Source organism: Synchiropus splendidus, chromosome 9 (genome assembly GCF_027744825.2).
Source record: "Synchiropus splendidus isolate RoL2022-P1 chromosome 9, RoL_Sspl_1.0, whole genome shotgun sequence".
Lineage (NCBI taxonomy): Eukaryota > Metazoa > Chordata > Actinopteri > Syngnathiformes > Callionymidae > Synchiropus > Synchiropus splendidus.
The window spans coordinates 6,993,770-7,015,083 of NC_071342.1; the positions used below are offsets into that span (position 1 = coordinate 6,993,770).

Consider the following 21,314-nt stretch of genomic DNA (forward strand, 5'->3'; position numbering starts at 1 on the left):
CTCGGATGGAGACCTCTGCCCATGAGCACAGGCGGTAATAGCGCACAAACCAAGGCTCGGCTTGCTGAATGTTAAATGTGTGAGATCTGCTCGTGAAAAGGTGTTTCCTGGAGGGGCTCGTACAAGTGCAACTCGATCCCCCTCTGACCTGCCATCATACAAGGGCGCTGCCAAGCTCTGTTAAACTCAAGCTGTCAGGATAAGTGATTCTGCCAATTCTCTTTACCTATCCTGTTGCGAGACAGATGATGCATCCTTATAATTTGCTGATTTTATGGCGGGCCAAATGTGGTTTTGTTTTATTATGAAACAGATTTTGCGTGTCCTCTTTGTGAAGATAGGTGTGTGTGTGCGTCACACCGTAAGCAGGCAATGTCATTATCTGGGCAAACAGAAGGAAGTGGTGGTCTTATCAGTCATCATCGGTGAGGGGAGCGAGGTTGCCGAGGTCAGAGCCTGTCTGACCTGGAAGCCTGTCTCTTCTAACTCTGATGGGCAGACTCCCTTCACTGCAGTTCTCTCTGCCCTGGCCTTGAGCACGGTAAAGTGGGGGCTCCACACACCCCCAGTCCAGACCCTTAGCCAGCTGTTTCTCATCAGCTCCCCCCTCGTCCTCTCCCCCAAACAACCAGCACCCCTGCCACCCCCAGTCATCCGTCCCCTTCTCCTCCAACCGTGCAGTCTGGCCCAGCTCTCTTGCATTTAACCTCCCTAGCAGGAGCAGAGCAGAGGCCAACAAGGCACTGGGATAATGAAACAGGAGAGTAGCGTGCAAGTGAGTGTCCGTGTGAGTGAGAGAAAGCATGTGTGTACAAGTGTGTGTTCATGTGTTACTGCACAACCCTAAGAAGGTGTATAAGTTAAGACATTAATGGCTTCTATAGCACCTTAGTGAAAGTGCCAGGTCCCTTAAGAACAGACCCCATTAGTCACAGAGGCTAAGCGGATTGGGATGATTACCATCAGGTTTTACCGAGGAAACGTGTCCCCTTCTCTATCTTTGTTGATTTTTTCCCCCCCTTCCATTATTCCTCTTTCTTTCCTGGTTCCTACTCACTTCCAGTTAGTATAAAGATACAATTACCCCTGGAGGCAATGGTGGTACAATTGATTAGTGCTGTGAATTAACAGAGAAAGTCACCAATAGACAGGTCCGACACTTCTGCCCTGCTATTCCCTGCGTGGCTCACCCTGATTGTACAAGGGTTGACGCTTAAGTGAGTGGACCTGCTCAGAGACCAGAATACAAAATGTTCTAATTATGTGTTTCTGACAGTACAGTAGCTGTCCGGCAAATTTACCGTTCCTCATTGCCACATGTAAGGCAAAGGATTTAGCCTTGCGTTACTGCCGGTTAAGGGTGTGTCGTGCTGTTATAAGTTTACTAGTATATGATATTGTAATGTAGTCCTTTTGGCAGCACCACATTGTACATTTAACCTTTCCCAACTGTGTTTAGTGTAGTCTAGAGTTCTTGGCAACACAATGCGTCCAATTTTTTTAATGGCCTTTTGAAGTGGGATTTCACAAGTAGTAAACAAAAAAAAAGCAACCCAAACAATCGCTTGACGTGAGAGAAAAAGTGGATTTATAAATGCTAAACATCGAGCTCAAGAGATGAGATTTATGCTGAAAAGAACATGTGTATTCTATTCCGCCAGGGTTGCATCATGTCAACCCAATGACCTGACACAAATATATCGGAATTGTAAAAGCAGTCACGGCATAAGGGCGTACAGCGATGTATCTGCCGGAGCAGAGTGTCCCCGTGTCACATTGGAGTGAAACATGCATATCAAAGGTCTTGTTATCAAAGCCTTCAAGCGTGACTGGAGAGCAGTGCTTGAGAGAGGAGAGCGCCTTTTAAACCTTTTTCTATGTTGACTCTTCTTGCACCACCACCCTAATTGTGGAGCTTTAGCTCGCCCAATTTGAGAAATTATCACAAATTACCCAGAGTCAACACAGAGGAGACGGCGGCAGTCAATTCAAACAGCAGAGGGACATGTCCTTAACTCAGGTTAGTGCCCTGGAATCACTCCAAAACCCACAATCCATTCTCAGAAAGAGTGCACCCTGTAGTGGATGTCAAATAATCCTGTTGGCACTGACTATTGAATGTTTCAAACGCTAATGAGACAAACAGATGTGTGACATAAAACTTTAGCAGACTGCCGTTTACCGACTGCTTGGAGGAGCGTATATCCGCATTTTAATTGGCACATTTTTTCAACGGAATGACGCGCTAGCTGTTTTGTGCTACTTTATTTCTTTTCAGCCTATAACAATGCTCTTTCCCTCGGAGCTTGCAGGCTTGTCCTCTGCCTAATCCATGTATTGGTTATCCATTGGTCAGGACAGGAGTGGAGGAACTGTCACCAAGGTTGTAGAAAATCAAAAGGAGAAAGTCTGAGCTGAAACAGAGTCGATACTTTTCTTATAAATGACCAAGAGAGGGTCCAGGTATGTGTGTGCGCGCTTCCTTTTTTCCTTCCTCAATTTTCAGCCTCATTTGCAGCAGTGTAGCCTTTTTATGGCTTGGTTACCGCCCTGTATGAAGGGCTAAATCATAAATAAAAACCTGCCCGTACAACTTATCCAATTTAAGCCCCTAATTGCATCAGAGCTTTTGGTTTTCTATCTTGGCCAAGTTTCCGAGAGAACCCCCCTCAAGGGGCAGCGATGCAGGCCCTTGGTAATATGGTTCTGCAAGCAGTCCTAACACAGTCAGCCTCTATTTATCCTAATCAGTGACATCCACATAACCAGGATTGCTTAAAATGAACCCCTTCCGCGCCCCAGAAAACGCACATTTACCGGGACCCCATTTGTCATGGGTAAATTGAGGGTCAGTAAACTTCGCCTGCATCCTCCAGTGGGGATCCAGGACATGCATCATAACGTTACGAGAGGATGATTGGCGAAGGCGAGCTGTCACACATTTGTCAGGGGGAAGGGAACATTATTTGCTAATTTCCCAAGCTGGGCACTGACAGGGTGCTTCGTCTTCAGACCTTTGGTGACCAGCCTGGATTCTCGGCTATTAGTAAAAGTCAAGTGTTTTTTCGCCCTTCTCCCCCCCAGCTCACTGTAAAGCACTAGTGATAAGAGTCATTCACTCGACCTCACAATATTGCAGCACACTGGGTGAAGGATTTTGGATGGAGCAGATGCCCCATGTAGTGAGCCGCTCTTGCCAGGCTGTAGTTGAGGCCAGACAGCCTTGAGGGCTGATGGATCGCAAACTTTCCTCGTCAAGGTGACGCTATCGACTCCACTGCACCAAAATCTGACAAAATGGGTATGAGGCAGTCATTCATCAACATAAGGACAAAGAGGTCACCGGTGCTTCACTCAATAGTGGTGGAGATCAAGAAATGTCAGGCTTGTAAGGGATAGAAAAGAACGATGCTCGGGACTGAGCCTGTGGAAGGTCTATTTTTAGACCATTTTGCATTGGCATCATCACTGAAATCTAGACGTATAGTAATGAATAAAATCTCTTCCGATTTCTCTCTTAAGAATCAGAGGCAAAAAAAAGTAAACAAACAGAGCCCTCTCTATCAGAGCACATCAGATAGTGCCCCGTGCTGTTCAGCCTGTGAATCGGGCCAATCCTTACGTCTCCTCTCCACCCTGCCGACACTTTGAAGTCCCAGACTCTGAAGCTGATCAGATGTAGGGCTTCCTTTTCATTTCCCGTCCTGAAGGGTTGGGTTTGGTACACCAATCGGATGCTGGTCAGTGCTGGGGTGTGGCCAAAGATATGCTGTAATCAAAGGCGTTCAAGGGGGTATGTAAACAGATCAGCGACAGAGGCGCACTTGAAAACACTCACTGCATACTGTATGGATGCGTTTGATAGCGTCCGTTTCTACAGTTTAGTGCTGCTGTGACGTGCAAAGAGAATTGCATGTACATGTGCAGAGCAAGCCGAATAGATAGTCAGCAATCGGGATCAAACACTTTTGCCTCTTCCATCCACGGCGGATCAGATCCAAGGAAGGTCTGTATTAAATCCCTCCTGGGCGAAGAAAAAGTTGGAGACCTCGGCGACAAACTGCTGAGGTGAAGCAGAATGTAATAAGCATTTATAAATGTCATCGCCACAGTCGAGAGGGTTGTAACCAGTTGGCACAACAGTTTTAGCATGTGTCAAACCGCGTTATCCACTAGCTGCATCCGCCTGTACCTGCTTGTCTCATTACAACGCTGGTATTTAGCACCAGCTCTGCAGGAGTGAAGCAGACACTCATTGCCAAGTTAGATGGGCTTGGTTTGAAGGCCTTGCGAGCTTGTGCCGATCGCGACAGTGGAAGGTCCTTGTGTCCAATTAGAGGACTGACGTGACACGTGCTTGCACTCCCCCACTGTCAGGCAGCTTGTCAGGTAGGCTTTGAGATGCACACTGTGGCATTATTCCACAGCGTGCTATCAGCAAGTGACCTGTGAAATCCAGCTAAAGGAAATTGATTGAAATAAGTAGTTGCAGTCGAGCGTGTCCCCCCTCCCCCGTACCTCTCTCCATGAACTGAATTATGGGCGTCTTAAAAAGAAAAAGAAAAAAAAAAGTGGAAAAAGTGTGGGTTTTTATTTTTCTCAAGGATACTTCTCATTGATTCGATTTTAATTGGGCCTTCTTTTTGTCCCCCGGTGTCATTAGAGGAATGTTTTGTAATGACTCTTGAAATGGATTGTCCTCACTCACTGTCCACAGTCGGAGCATCAGTCAGCTGCCACAAGAAAGATAGACGCAGGAGGTGAAAGAGGGGGAGCATGTGATAGAAGAGAGCCCCCTCCTGTCCCTAACTCCTTTCCTTTGCCCCATTTTCCCAATGATCCACACCCGACGGGCTTTAAAAGAACTCCAGCACCCCCATCCTCCCAGCGCCTTTTGATTGAAATTCATCGGCAAGTTTATTGAGAAATGAATGAGGGAGGCAGCGCGGTATTGACTTTGAGAGGAAAACACAACTCATCTTGAATGAGGGGGAAAACGCGGTCGTAATTTAGCCGCCATCGATCGGCGCCCCGTCCATGTATTGATCTTCATTTTACAATATTAATTTGCGCTTGCAATCAGCTGTGAAGGGAACCCATTTGATTTCTGTTGACCGGTAATGTGTGAGCGTCCGCCGTCACCCTCGGAGAAGTGGCACCAATACTTGAGCTGTCATTGAAGAGGATTGAACAGGTGTCTTCGGCCCTTTTCTAATAATCCCTGCGATATGAAGGGAGCGCGGAATTATGGATGTGCGGTCTGTGACATTGCTCCCTTCTTAACCGTGTTAATTACATTTTATCTGTTGCAGGAGCAATATCTGCAGGAGACTGTAACCGCCTTGGTATTTTCATCTGTATTGGCTCAAAGTTCATGAAATTTCAATGAACATTGATCTGTCACCATTGATTTATCTTAACTGCAGATCTTTGAAATTTTAATTTCCTGTTCATCTCGAGGCTGCTGGAGATGGAATCACTCAATGATAACTGGCTGCAGTGGATGGAGATGATATGGTCAGTGTTGCAGATGAGGATTGCTTTGTGTGGGTTTGCTGTGGAAATCCCATCTAGCTTCCCTCCTATTTTTTAAGAGGCATCCTTTAAATCTGCATGTTTGTTTTCTGTTCTACTATCACTAAAAGTATTAGCAGCATGACGGTGTCATAGTAACATTTACTGGAATCGGAATTGATCCACCACCAGTCATCTCAGCGAGACATCTGCAGAGCGAGGTCTAATGGCTGAGTCCATAGTAAAGATTTGCTGGCTGCAGTCTTGTAGTACGAAAAGTTTCAACTCATAACCGGAGGAAATTGCATTTCTGGACTGAGCATAAACCTACAGATGTAGCTATCAGCGACCAGAGTAGTTGTGTGTCTTGTCATTTGAAAGTTGCGGGTAGTCTTGTTGTCCCTGGAGGCTTTTGACATATTTCGCTGATTCAAAGTTTCTACTTCCTGCCTACATCCGGGGAAGCCATCTTGGAGTGTGGACTGTGGGTCACGGTGGGTGACGTCATCATAAATGGGTATTTCCCAGTTTCGAGCACAGCTGGACCATTTCCCTAAGGGGCACTAAGGCAGAATTCAGGTAATGTTTTTCAAAAGCAAAAGAGCTCAATAGTTGGGAATTGAATACTTCTGCGAGTCAAAAATTAAGAGCAGCTGTGGTTTTGACAAGAATCCAGAGTCCGGCATGGCCCTAGTCCATTCAGGCTAGTGCTAACACAGAGTTTGCCAACTACAGCCAAGGCCACTGAATGTAGAGGTAAGCTTTCTATGAACCTTGTAATTGAGATGGGAAGGTTAAATTTAGAATGGCGGTTTGTCAATGAGAGTTGTGAAAAAGTTCCTTTTTGCGCACACAAACTCACATTTGTGGTAGATAAAAGTAGTCTTTCTGACCTCACTTCAGTCTGGATTGTCCTGGAGCCATAAATCCATAGGTAACATGATGTCATTGTCTCCAGTCCTCCTCCAAATCAAACAGTTGCACTTCCAACTCGCTCAGGAAATGAGGGGGAGGTCAAACCTGAGCATGTTTTGCAGAAAGAAAGCAGTGTGGACGTGGCAGATGTGTGACGACACTGTCCTGAACTGTATGAATCTAACAGAGTGCAGGTGCCTCCCAGGAATCACTTCTTCTGTTTGACAAGTCACAAACGCAATAACACTTGACTGAACTTCTTGCCGGTGCTGTTTATCTGTCTCCCCCTTTTTCCAACTCCCACTCCACCTCTAATTTGTGTTAAGGGGAAAGAAAAAATAACTGCTCAATGGTGTAGGAGGAGTGGAGATAAGCTCGAAGCAGTTAAGTATAATTAGCGAAAGTAATAGCTGGCAAATGGCAACAAGGCTAGGTTTTTATCTCCTGGAAAGATAGAGTTATCGTAATAAGCTGTAATGGCTGGCAGGAATGCTAGTATTCGGTGCAAGCCTCCATTCAGGCTCGCAGACTTAACAAGGAACAATTTCCCTCAAATTTACTGCTTTGCTCAAACATTTCCCCATGTTTATGCCCTGATACTGTAAGTCAATACATCTGCTAAAGCCACTTCCATATGGACCCCGGGCAAATCGAGGTGTATTGCCATGTAAGCACTTCTGGCTGCCAAAGTCGGCCATGTTACACCGTTCCTGGAGCGCTGTTACTCATGTCGTATTTCTAGGGAACACCGCGAAGGAGCAGCGGACCCTGCTCAGATGCCATGTACACTCCATCCACTCTACATTTTAAGTAAAGTGGCTGAGCCGAGGCGGGTAGAGGAGCTCTCGGAGAAAATGTGCCGGTGGCATGAAAGGACGGGCAGATTAAGGCGTCAGATTGAAATAAGATTGGGAAGTGCACATTCCAGTCAGAGGAATGCTACTGACGCTCGGGCGGAGAGTGCTTGCATGAATGTGTGATTCTCAATTTTGGCAAATTATATGGTCACAGCTGCACAGCGGGTCATGCATTCCATTTCCTCATTTGGAGAAACATGATCACTCTTTGAGAATATTCAATCGTCTGCAAACTTTATGCGCTGCCAAAGAATGATTTTGGGTTTTTAACATTATGAACACCAGGGCTAAAAGATGATTAAGTTAAAAATGTAAACAGAGCTGTGGACAGTGACTCAGTATAATTTCTATTCCTCCTTAATATCAGAAGATTCTATGACATTGGTGTGAGTGTGCGTGCTCCGAGTGTGATGCCCCTCCTCAAAATTGGACATTGGAACCCTAATTTCTCTCACAGGTAGCTTTACTATGAAATACAATTGACTTTAAAATGAAATAATAAACCATTAAAGTGATGAAATAATGCCATTAATGTTATGTTTAAGTGGCAGAATGAGATCAGAAACCCTCAGTGTTTGCACTGCTATTATTTAAATGCCTCTTATTGTCAACTGAAAATAAAACCACTCAATATTAACGCTGAAAAAAAAAAAAAAGTTGTTTGAGCCCAGCGTTAATGTGGGTTTAATTCACTTATTTAACCAAAAAAAAGTACTGTGCTGAAATGTTACATATGGGATGTGAGTGAATGAGGAAATTGCAATTAAGTGGCATATTAGGACATTAGTGTAACCTGTCTAAAGTTGAGAGAGAAAAATGAAAATGGTATGAGCCCATTACGTTGGCTGGTCCCTGTGCTCTTCATCTGTGCTGCCCAGTATTCTAGTGCGAGGCCTGCCGTAGCTCGCCGTGTCTCTTTCTCTCTAATTATCCGTGAGGTCAGTAAGCAAAATGGGGAAGAAGCCAGGAGATCAATACAAATTATCCCTGAGCAAACCAGTGCTGACAGTTTGAATTGCAGCATATGTTTACCCAAAATCAGGCAATTTATCTTAATATCAGGCGAGTAATGCAGCAGGGGTGAGAGGTCACACAATCTCTCCACCTCATAATTACCCGCCTCTAAAACAGGAAAGTGGTATTGATTGGCCGCGGGCCGGGAAGCGGGCGTGACTGGAACGTGCCAGCGACCCCCCTATCATACCTCCTCCCCCCCAGCTCTATCCCCCGCATTCTTCGGTCCCTCCTCCCCTTTGGCTAGACTCCCCACCCAGCGTTGGATTTATGGGATGTGTGTGGAGGGTTTCATGTTTCCGTGCAGCCACCAAGCGCCCTGACACCAGTGAGGTAAGGGTGAGGGAGGGATGCTGCTTCCATCGCCTCACCCCTGCAGCCATGGTCCTTTCGGTATGTGTGAGGTCATCCAAGGGCGCCAAAGATTTGTCCGTAATATCTTTGCAAGACAGTAAAGTTAACAGCAGTTTTAAGGTCAAGCCATCGTTTGAAAATCACAACATTCATCCAGGATTCTATTTCATTCTTGTGTAGTATTTTACTCTTATTTTGCAACTTTGAATTGGCCATTTATTTTTTTGAAAGGGATTTCTTGCATTATTGTTTCCAACTTGACTTATGTTTGTAACTTTCCCCAATGTTTTACATAAAAATCTTTTCTTGTTTAAGGTTTTTAACAATAAATGATTGACAGTCGCTGGTCTCAATATAGGTTGAAAAAAAATTAACATTGGGTAGTAATCTCAAGTCCCCACGATGCCATTCAACAAATTTTAATTCGCCCCTGCAACCCTGACTAGCTGAGAATCAGCGGAATACAATCATCACTTTGTGCGGCTGATGGGAAGCTAACAGGTTTATTCAGGAGTAGTGTTGCTGTGACTGATATCTTGAGAGGACAATAACATTTTGCAGTCGCGATCACAAACAGACAGAGCAGCTGCTGTCAACGTGTGTGGCGCGAGAAAAACTAAGAGAAGCTCCAATGATTCTTGTAGAAGCTCAGCAGATGAAAGAAAATCTTTTGCTCCGAGGAAGGAAACCTTCACCAGCGGAGCCTTGCATACACTCCCAGCACATTCACTCCCCAGATTGGATATAAGTGCTCAGTATATATCATCAGCAGCTCTTACAGGATTATTGACATTGTCTGTGTCTGTCTGCACCAGTGTACATGCGACGACTACAAAACTGTCAACTCATCAACTGACAGCACCGTTTAGCGCTAATGCAAGTCTCCATCAGCTGTCAAAAGCATTTGCATGAAATCAATAGCAGATGGCGGTGTGTGTCACCAATTTCATTACGCCGGGGTTGTTACAAAGATCATCTCCATGATAGATGAGATGGCGACATGCGGACATAGTGGCTGAGCGACGCGACTGCAGGACGCCGTGCAAAATAACCACTTTGAAGTGTCACGTCTGTGGACGGTTTCAGCCTTGTATGCGATCGAGTTGCATTCGGACGCTTCTCCGCTGACTTCTAAAGCTTTACAGCGGGGCGTCATTATCACTGGAAAGACATGTCAGCCCCAACACCTCTTCCAACCGAGGTCCTGTACTGTACTCCGCGTCTACCCGGCTGTTTTCCCAGCATGCCTGGCGGGTTGTGTAGGCCCCAGCTGAGGCAGAGGACAGGAGCGCGTGATGTATCACCCAGAGAGAGCCCACTGACAGCCTCTGATGATGGATGGCCTGATTATGGAGTGCTTTTTACACATACACAATTTACATCACAGTGAGCAGCGGGGTCTGGCAGGGCTGCTACACATTCACTCTCGCACCACACTAGCGCGTGCACACACACACAGCAACGGGACAGCCATTGATAAGAAACGGGGGTTTGAAATAACAAAAGAAAGGGGGCAAATTCCTCACTACAGCCCTGTCATGTACGATCAATACTGCAGATCAATCCTTTATTAAGGAGAAGACGGCGTGTTCCCCCACATGCCGCAGCGGAACCTTCGGTGGACGCATGATGACATGTCAAATCAGATTTCCAGAGGTATATGTCGTCGCCAGGTTGGGTTTAGTCAGGTGTGCCGGACCAATACGGCTGAATATCACTTTATTTGCAAGCTAGATCCTTGATATCGATTAGCGGCCGGTGTTGTCCATGCTTGAACACATAATTGCTCCATTTGATCACGCTCCAACTGGCAATTACTGTAGTCAGGTTTTTGCAGGCGCGGTGCATGTGTTCGATTGTGTGCGCGAGTGTAAGTACATGATCTCCTTCTATATGCGTGAGTAGGTACAGTATAGATGTGTGTGTGTGCCTTTCGATAAGGGGGAACAAAAGAAGGAGTCGGAGATGTAAACGCTCATTTTCTCGCTGCTCCCCGGTTCGTGCTTCGGTGCACCTGGCGACATGTATGTGGCTGCGCGCAGTCAACCGCCAGAGAGCCATTCCACCCTCCGAAATATTTAACAGCAGCGATGACAAGACAAAACTGAAAGAAACATGAATAAAGTCAGACTCCACAGCGTGCACCGAGAGTGGGTTTCAATCAACTAAAATCTAGTCTACGTGCAAGCAAACAAGTTCAAGTTGAGGACATGAACATGTTAACAGATAGGTGAGTAGTCACGTCACGATACCATAGTATCACAATATATCATGAAAAAAATAAAAGACAATATGACTGAAAACGGATAAAGAAAAAAAAAAAAGTCAAAACTATTTGATTGAAAGCAACTTTTCACTTAAGTACTTTTTTAAACACTGAAAGTTAAAAAACAAAAAAAAAGTTCAAATACACTTAAGTTGAAAAAGTGCATCAAGTAAACAACTCTGACTTTAAAATTCTTGTTTTCACTTTAATAATGCACTGAATATAGAGAATTTCACGCACAACTTGGCAAAAATGTAAAATATTGATCATGATATATTGCTGTATTGATATTTTTCACACCTCAATTACGTCTGTAAAACGGACCTACAAACAGCCTTAGTTGCAGACGGTCCTCATCTAAGAACAAATGGCAGTACATTGTTTATAAATCAAATACAGACGTAGTGGTTGACGGTGGTGCCGCAGTCAACGTTGGACTTGTCTCAACACTTAACCTGCTAACGTGGGTGCCTTGAAATCCATAGAGAATGGTGTGTGTGTGTGTGTGTGTGTTTGTGTGTGTACACGGTTGACGTTTTCCCGTTTTCTCTGGTGTTCAGCAGGTTCAGCGAGCTGTGCGGTGTTAATGCTGAAATTACATGCTGAGTAATGAGTGATGGTCCAAATTACAGGCTGAACAATGAATAGAGGCAGGCACTTCTTATTAGTCTCCATAGAAAGCCATTGATTTATGAAGCGCCTCGCTCGCCAGAGTTACTCTCCTGAAAATGATATCTACATTGAGAAGTGATGTTCTCTATTAAGTCGTTCCTTCCCCCTTACACCGCTCTCCTCCTCTCGCCTCTGCCCTCCCTCTCACGCTCTCTCTCTCTCTCCTTCCCCCGGCTTGTCCCGTACACATGATTGTTTAGAATCAGGCGGAGCTGTAAGGAAGCCTTCAATTACCCATTAGGACTGTCAGACATAAAACGCCCTGCTCTCACCAAAGTCTGGGTTATGATTCATTTACTTTGTGCCTCTGATTCATCACCCAATATGCCTCATGCCCCAGATTACTATTTGAGGGGTGGGAGAGATTAATGGCTCCTAGGGATCCGCCGTCGTATTTCACGGGCCCAGTGTTGCAGTACAGTTGGCGCAGAAGGGTGAAATGACAGCAGCTTACACTAGATCAATGTGTGGACGGCCTTTCACAGATTATTAAAGCTCTGTTAGATTAAAAGACCTGGCGATGTAGTTTGCTTTAGTCAATATTCCCAAGCAGATAAAAAGGGGGAGGGTCCCTCGATGAAGGCGTCTTCGACTGATGTAGGTCATTATGGTTGTGAATGGAATAACACAAGTGTCAGAAGAGTCTTTTCCATCACTAAACAACTCCGGCGGGATTCTTCGAAATTCCAGAATGACTTTTCAAGAAGAGGACGGACGCTCACTCTCGTGTCTGTCTGTCTGTCTTCCAGCCCTGAACGAGCCAACCATCGACTATGGATTCCAGAGGCTGCAGAAGGTCATCCCCAGACACCCCGGTGACCCAGAGAGGTTACCAAAGGTCAGTGAACTCTCTGCTGCATGGAGGGAAGAGACGGCAAGGCGGTGCAGTCTGGGTTATAATAACTGCACCGTCCCAAATAATTCAGTTTGGATGTCGAAGAATCGGAAATATGGTGAATGAGTACCCCGATACATCCCATAGTTTTCCCATCTTATTCATCTGATGAAGTGCCATCTTTTCACTCAAAATCAAATAACAATCCTGAAATAATCCTTTATATTGTTTGATATTTTCTCTGTTTTTCATGATGTATTTTGCATTTATTTACTGAATGTCTTTAGTTTCCAAATAGTTTTTCTATTACTCTATATTTGGAAAATCATCTTTAGTCATAGACTTCACATGCAGTGTTATACGAACTTCACTTCAGAAAAAGTCAGTCTGTCGCACCCTTACTGCCAGAGAACAACCAAATCAAACATAGATCCATTACATCCCAAACACAACCAGTATCAGGTGAAAGTGTTGCTTTTACTGCCCGTATTTTAGCGATAGACTTTAATCGTTTTATCTGTTAGAGAATTCAGACTGTAATTAAACTAGCAATGCTCTAAAGGAGATGCTCAGTCGAGGTTCTCATAAATCTAGTCCCCTTTTTTGCCTTAAAATGAAGTGCCGCCTTGATGCCATCGATAAAGTCTTTGGCGTCTGAACGAATGAAACGATGATAACACCAGGTTCCATACCAGACAAACTCAAAGTCGCCGCAATTTTAAATTCCAGAGCTCCTTTAAAAGTCGACAAGTAAACAGAACAACAATCCCCATTAACGCAGAGCACCGTGACCCTAAACCCTAACAGCTTTGCTGCACATATGTGGCTTTGCCCACTAACCAGCGTGGTAATGATATTGGTTTTTGTGTGTGGAGAGAGGCGTAAACTCTCTGTGTGGTAAAATAGCTCAATCAGACGTTTTCCTCTCCAGTAGTCTGAGGAGATGGTAATCTGGTCAGAAACGACGTCGGCGCCCTCATTACCCCACTCATGTTTTCCTTTCATTTTCTGCAGCTCGATTTGGTTTAATCTTTTGTTTACAGAACCCTGTGCCGTAAACCCCCTCGTCTTACTGCAGCTAATAGACAAAGAGCGTGTGTTATTATGCTGCGCCTTTCTTATTGTTTTCTTTTGAACTCGGGGTGCGGACTGCCACATCGGTTTTCGGCGAACTGGTGCGGCACCTTAAAACGGGGGCGGCTTTGTTGATAGAGCATGAAAAAGTAAGGTGCATAATTTGCTCTCCCTCTGTGTGGAAAGTCTTTGAGTCTCTTTAACTCCTTTGATTCTCCTCGTCTTTCTATTTCCTATTGATAAAATCTCTGTAATTGCCAGTAACCGCTCTGACGTTCCAGATGTGTCATGTGTAATAATATGACTGATTAGTAAATTCAAAACCCCTCGGCAGGCAGTAAAGTGGCGGCCACCTCAGAGTTTTAATAATACTGTAAAGCCTTTAAAGACCTCACCTATTAAATCCCAGCATGCAACACAGCAATATCATTAACGTCCAACGGACAATTTAATAAAGAACAGACTGTGTGGTGGCAATAGATGTTTGACCAAGGCGATGCGGGGAAACAGCACATCACAGCGAGTCCTCAGCTCACTATATGAAGTGTTTCAATTAGACTCCGTCCCCGTGGAGACGGGGAACAACACCCTGACATGAAATGTTGCTCCAATTTTAACTGTGGGCTTAAACCACGAGGTATATTACTCAGCTTTCATATCCGGGTGACTGCTTTTAAAGAGCCGTTGACATTATCAGATTAACACTAGGGGTTCACCTCAAAAGTTTTGACGAATGGCGTGCCAGAACTACAGTGGAGTTCAACACAAGAAAGACTCCAGGATTTTATTTAACAAATGAACTGAATTTATTATCATGAGAGTATTCATCAAATATTTAACAGAAGATCCGCTTTTATATTTTCTCCTTCAAATACGCATCGTATTTGTGATGCGTTATGGGTGGATGACCAGTCATTATTTAGGGGCAAATCCCATAAACACACCATCAAGGATCCAACTGAAATCAGATGAAATGACAGCTCAACTCTGTTTGTGGAGGTCACAAACAGCTCTGAAAAATAACCCCCAAAAACAACTGCCCACTCAGTGACCCACAAGACAACACACCCACCCACACGAATGTCGATCAGTCAGATCCTCAAAACAGAAAGAGACACCACAACAAGAGCTGACTCAAGATCTGGAATTAATTTCATGTAATATAAAATTGAATTTAAATATTTAAAGATCAGTCGGGTCCAACTGTGCAAAGCATAAAAGCGAATAAATATTCCAAATTACTGGCCACATACATGACAATATCGTTTCGTTCGAGTCTAGAGTTTAGTCTTAGCAAGACACTAATGAATACTTTATAATTACTTAATAATTACTGGATAATGTGCTGCAAATACACATATGAATAAGGAGATTATTGTGGGTAATAGATGTTTCCCACTTTATTTTATTTTCTTCAGGCATTAAAATGGCGTGATAAATGAATGAAAAATGAATTGTCTTCTTAATAAATCAAGTAAAAGAAGATACTTGCTGTGTTCATTAGTTTTATGGGTAATAAGAGCGCCATTTGCTAAAATAACATGTATTGTTGGGACCCTGAACTGGGATGGAGTGGTGAAAATGCTACATTTGAACCACAAACAGACCAAAAAAAAAAACAAAAAAAAACAAAAACAAAGAGACTTTCTCCCCCCGAATACATGGTGTTGTCAGCTGTAAGACGGATTTTGATACCAAAGCCAAGATTAGTTTCCTGGCCGCGCATACACTTAATATAGCGCAGCCTCCCAACCTTTGCATGAAACAATCACAGAGTGAGATGAAACCCTGCACTTCCAATAAACAACATAAATATTTGATTTGCTCTCTAATGGACCCAAATATGGGGTTCAGGGGGCATGTAAATGATCCCACCAAGTGATTCGTCATTGTTAAGCTTGCCATCTGAGGGTCAGCTCTCGGGGTCAAAAGCACATTCCCAATAAAAGAGCCGGCGGCGGGCTGAGGCTTGCGTGTACATTTGGAATGAGAACAGACGCGGCATATAGAGAGACGCCATTACGAGGGTGCAGGTGAAGCAGGGAAACTCTATAAAAAGAAGATAAAGCTGGAGGACGCACGGTGTGCATTAGCAGAAAGGCAAATCGACACCAAGCCCACTCACCGCCTCTTACCCCTCCCTCCCATGACTTCACCCTCCAGTTGATAATATTACTGCGCTATTGATTTCCACCAGCCTTCTCCCTGGGACCAGTAAGACACGTGGTAATTGTAAGGAGACAGAAAGCCAATATGGGAGTGCTCATGGATAGCAAGGGATGCACACTAATATTGTTGCTACACAGAGAAAAAAGGGGGGAAGCTGCCTCTGATTGAAGTTTACCTCGTAATTCTAAGACAACATCGTAGATGACAGTCTGACCCTGTGGGAGGAGTGGAGATATAAAAATTCAATGCAAAGTCCAGGGTGAATATGAAAGTAATAAGTGTGAGCAGTCAAGTGATGAGAAAGGAGATTGGTTTGCGGGCGTCGCGTTAAGCGCAGGGAGACTTTGGAATTCACCCTCCTTTTTAAGATCTTGTTATAAAACAATTTTCCATTCATAATATAAAAAAGACAATTTATAATGGCACGTTGTGCCCTCTGGCAGTAATGGACAAATAGACTGCATATCACATTATATCACACTCAATTTCGCTCTTCTGTAACAAATGAGATTCATTATGAAATTAAAAGTGGAAAACTCAATATTGTTTTATTATGAAGCTGATTGCCTTGGATTCTTTTGTTTCCCCACCAAAACGGGCCATTCTTGCTGAACTCCACCAGGAGAAAAATATTACAAATGTGCTCATGTCAAGCAATTACCCATGTATTTAAATGAATCTCTCTTCCTGTGCTCTTTGAAGTACCTTCGTCTAATGGCCCTATGCTTCTAAATGCATTCATTACCTGGGGCTAGAGCTAACAGAGTAATTGCCTTACAGTTTTATAATGGCATTAGCACTCCAAGCTACATAACCTAGGCCCTCTTCTATTAACTGCGATATCATATAAATACAACATCCACGTTAATCTGCGGCTGCAGGAATCACATCTGGGCAGGCCATATCTCATCATTATTAGCGGTTGGGCACGCGGCGCAAGTCTTTGGCGATTTGTCTGCGCCGCAGCCCCGTGCAAACAGTTGTCGAACACGAGACCTTTATGCGGAGCGGCGCGAAGAATAGGCAGAATCTGTCACGCGTTTGTCACAGAACAGGAGAAATCATTGTAGGCCTTTAATTGTTTCAATTTAGCATGGGCTGTTCTGATATGTCTCCATGACAAGAAAGCCAATTACACTTATTCCGGAGTAGGATTGAGATTTACATGGAAATGCCCTCGCAACGCCATTCCGCGCTAATCGTATTCACAGCATGAGCCGATACGCATGAAAGCGTCTCGTCAGAAAGAAAACAAACTTCTCCCTTGATTGGGTGCAGCACTTCTCATCATCCTCGGATATGACTAGACTGCCACTTAAGCATAGCCGCGCGACTCAGCTTGGTTAGTTAAGACGCCACGCGGTAAACGACAGATTAAGGATGAGAGGCAATATCGGCTCCTCTCCTCCCTTTTCTCCCTCCGCAAGCTGTCCTTATGTCACTGCTGCACAGTACCATATGGACAAGGAGGGAGCGGACGTTTTTACGGAGAATGAAACATGGCTGGCGAACGCGACGGTCTTAATTGCTTTAATTGTTGTTTAAAATTGAGAGCCATGTAGGAGATCTTGAAATATGATAGAATAGATTATTGGTAATTATTAACTGCAGACAAAAAGAAAGAAAACCACTTTATCTCACTCAGCACGAGAGAGCGCGGAATCTGTTCTGCCTGATGAGAACACACCAAGACAGCTGGTCCTCTCATTTAGTCTACCTGCCGCACGACAACCATAATTCTTTATTTGTATGCAAACTAGATGCATGCAACGTTGAGCATACACACCAATTTCAGAGGTAAATGCCCATTCTAAGAGCCACCCATCCGCTAACTTGGGGTGGATTAAGCGATATGTTTCTATAAGAGAGCATGGCACATGCTGGAAGTGGCTTCTACAGTGATTCATCTTGATAAATCAAGGGCTGTGGTAGATATGCTCCTCAGGATGAAAGGAGCCATACACACACTACATACGCCGCGCGCTTTGCAAATGCAGGCCAAGTCTTGGAGGCCGCTGTTTGAAGGCGCGAAGGCTGTGTTTACATTCATTTACGGCAGCTGCCGTCTTAATCCCGCGCTGCTATTGCCAAGTGATGGAACACTTCAGACAAATTACTAAGGCCTGCAAAAGAAAACACGGCGAATGTGGGAAGAAAACAAGCACCATCTGAGATGTTTCTGGTGACAGATTTGCATTGCTTTTAACTGGGTTTCTAACAGCACACTCGACAAATCTCCGCTCTACAGCAGGTGACAACAAGCAAATGTTTCGAAGGCACACACGTCGCGACCATGTCTGCAACTTGCCTTTGTCAGATTAAATGCACTCCAAAAGGGCAAGAGGGGCTTTTAGAGTGCCTTCCGTATGATACCAAAACAAAGAGGAGCCGTTTGGCTGCTTGAGAGGGATTTAATTGTAAGTGCTGAATTCAAAGAGCAGATAAAGACACAGGAACGGGCCAAACCCCACCTAGCCCCGAAATAGAGTGGGGCGAGCGGGAAACACGGCCAACTCATTTTCAAGTGTTAAGAGCCAAAGCAACACAACTAATCCGCATTGTCAAGCAGGGGCAAGCATGCAGACATGGATAAGACCACATCCCGAGCATCCGTGTCCCCAAGGCACACGCACCCAGCTCTTGCTGGATGGGAAGTCATTTGTGAAGTCCTTTGCAACAGCCAGTCAAAGAGGTTAATTGAAAAATTCCTTAATGTCATTACAACAGAACTAGATTAACCCAGAGCTAATTCACTTTATTGTTCTGTGGAGAGGGGTGCTCAGTGCTGAACTCGGGAGCAAACATGGAGCCCCGAATCAAGGGTGAGGTGTTGTTTTTAAAGGACCATGCCAGTTTAATTAAGATAGGGAACATTATTCACAGCTCTGCATGCTTGGACGGAGCAAAAGTGGTCGGCCCGCATCAACGCAGCCTCTCCAATCAGGACCGCCCTTATTTAGCCCCACAAAGGTTTCCAGAGTGGATCCCAAATCACAATTTTGTTGCTTTGTCTTCATCAGGAGGTGCTACTGAAGAGGGCGGCGGACCTCGTGGAAGCTCTATATGGGATGCCCCACAACAATCAGGTAAGAAGGAAGAGCCAAAACGTGAATGAGCACCTGCACACCGATACGGCAACCTCTGTATCCTCGCATCAGTTTCGACAGCCAATTCTCTCCTTTCACTGAAACAAGAGACATTTGCAGGCAGGATCTCCAAAGGGCATTTTCATCACTATATCTGGAGAAATGTAGGCTACATGTGATGTAAGCTAACCGTATAGCCATGAACTATGCTTCAAACACACAGCTATAAACAAACACATACATAACAGAACCTCTGCCTTCTCTGCTCGCTTCTCAGGAGATCATTCTGAAGAGGGCAGCTGACATCGCCGAGGCCCTCTACAGCGTTCCCCGCAACCACAACCAGATCCCCTCTCTCGCTAACACTGCCTCCCACGGCATGATGGGAGTTAACTCTTTCAGCAGCCAGCTAGCAGTCAACGTGTCTGAGTCACAAGGGAACGACCAAGGTACGAGATTTAGGCTCTGAATCTGGGAGTCTCAAAAGTGTGGTCAAGGGGCCTGCGGGGGGGCGCTCCCGGGAATTCCTGGGGCTTTGCAGCCAAATGAGGGGAAATTACTTCTGTTTGACTCATTAAAATGTGAAAATTAATAGACTCACCTTTCAAACACAGAGTGACCAATTTCCACTTGGTGAAGTGTCATATTAAGTACAAATTATTATCCGGATGAATATTATCTGAGCAAGTGCTGATAAAACTATTCCATCAGGCTGCTATCCCCAAAGTACTTGACTTTACCTCTGTATTTATTTCGAGTAGTGATCTGAATATGCATGAATGATAATGAATACAGTGTTGGGAACAAAGAAATCAAAAGTTAAATCAGATGTCATGGAAAGTTTTTTTTTTCGAAGCACAAGTATTTAGTGTACAAAAAGCAGTGAAAAGTAAAGTGATTTAACATGTAAGCAACGTGGGTTGTGCTAGTATTTTGCTTGGTTTCAAATGTACATATAGTTCAGATGATAAATGATGAATCTGTAAGGAACGCGTCGTTGCAACCGCCGTGTTTCGATCTGTGCGAAATATCAGATGAACTTAAGAAATTAACAAATACCTCCTGTCATCTTCCATCCCTGTTATCCAGTGGGCTACAGCCGAAACACCAGCAGCGTGTCCCCCCGGGGCTACATTTCCAGCAGCACCCCACAGCAGTCGAGCTACAACACCGTCAGCAACAGCATGAATGGCTACGGCAATGCCGGCATGAACCTGGGAGTGCCAAGCTCCCCTGGGTTCCTCAACGGATCTTCTGCCAACTCTCCATATGGAAGTGAGTAGCTTGCCACAGCCACACGCTGCAGTAGCACTAAACTGCTGCTGATTTAATTCCAGTTGCCACATTTGTTTTCACTTCAGTGAATCACTTATGACAGGGGTTATAAGGCTTTTTTTTTTAGCTGATAATGTACCGCTGCTGTTCATTTGCAGTGGCATGGTGAGTATTTAGCAAAACCCACACTACAGGACATAAGTAGGAATTGTTTTATGTGTGCTTGCGCCAAGTGCTGCTGGAATTCCTTCTGGGGAGGGGTGGGGGGGTGTCTTCGTGACATCTGAGGGTGGGTGGAAAACAGATCAGTGCAGGAAGGTATCGTGAGCAGGTCTGACGGAAGGAAGTTAGCAGCCGAAAAAGTCGTATAAAATGCAGAGATTACAGTACGAGCAGGGAACTGTTTACATTGTGTTATCTTTTATGACGCTCAAAACTAGTGAAAAGAAACAAAAGTTGCAAGTTGAGTAACTGGTGGTGAAGAGCTTACTCTGAGTTGGCAGGCATAATTATTTAAGTCACGCATCTCTCGCAAATATAGGAACCTATATAAAAGCCATACAAGATAAAAGCATCAATGATGTCCTCTGTTAATGTTGGATTTTTTTTTTTGTTTTTTTTTCCCCTCTCATCCAGTCATTTCTTCTTTGCTTCAAAACAACAACAGCAAGTTTCTCCAGTGTACGATTTAATCTTTTTTTTTTTTTCATCTGCAACTTGAGATCAAAACTTGTGTATCAACGATCAAAGATGTATACATACAAACATGACAGTCGGTTAGTTGTCTTGACAGTCCAAGTAGCAGTCGCCGCCCTATCGTGGACTACTTTTCGTGTGATTCCCACCCTAGCGAGTGGCGATGTTGCCCCCCGCCGTTGGCAGTAATACTATCCCGACCTTACCTTAACTGCCCTCTCCCTCTCCTCCACTACTCACAGCACGTTCTCACTCTCACCCTCCCTCCTTTCCTTTCCCTCCCTGTCCTCTCTGCAGTTAAACAAAAGAGCGCCTTCGCCCCTGTGGTCCGACCCCAGGCCTCCCCACCCCCCTCATGCACCAGCGCCAACGGCAACGGACTGCAAGGTGAGCCCCCCTCACCCCCTCATCCCTTCCCTACGGACTACTGGTCAGATACCGCTGCTCAGGCCTCTGTCCGGTTTGGTGAGGGATTAATCATTACAAATATATGCATTTTGACAGGCCAATTTACACCTTCACACGCACCCACTCGCACTCACACACACACACACACACACAACTCATGTCAACACACAAACAAACAT

The 21,314-nt window shown here is 44.7% G+C and overlaps 1 protein-coding gene across 7 annotated transcripts in view; it reads left to right on the forward strand.

The window, feature by feature from the left end:
• Nucleotides 1–21,314, forward strand: part of ebf3b (EBF transcription factor 3b) — a 74,152-nt gene that overhangs the window by 51,449 nt on the left and 1,389 nt on the right. For 3 of the 7 annotated variants that reach the window (XM_053874696.1, XM_053874697.1, XM_053874698.1), the window contains exons 11-15: nucleotides 12,342–12,430; nucleotides 18,691–18,756; nucleotides 19,034–19,205; nucleotides 19,846–20,031; nucleotides 21,025–21,192. In XM_053874696.1, coding sequence (XP_053730671.1) covers nucleotides 12,342–12,430; nucleotides 18,691–18,756; nucleotides 19,034–19,205; nucleotides 19,846–20,031; nucleotides 21,025–21,192 — 681 coding nt within the window. The remainder of the gene's footprint in view (nucleotides 1–12,341; nucleotides 12,431–18,690; nucleotides 18,757–19,033; nucleotides 19,206–19,845; nucleotides 20,032–21,024; nucleotides 21,193–21,314) is intronic. The other 4 variants (XM_053874699.1, XM_053874700.1, XM_053874702.1 and 1 more) reach the window with 2 other exon arrangements.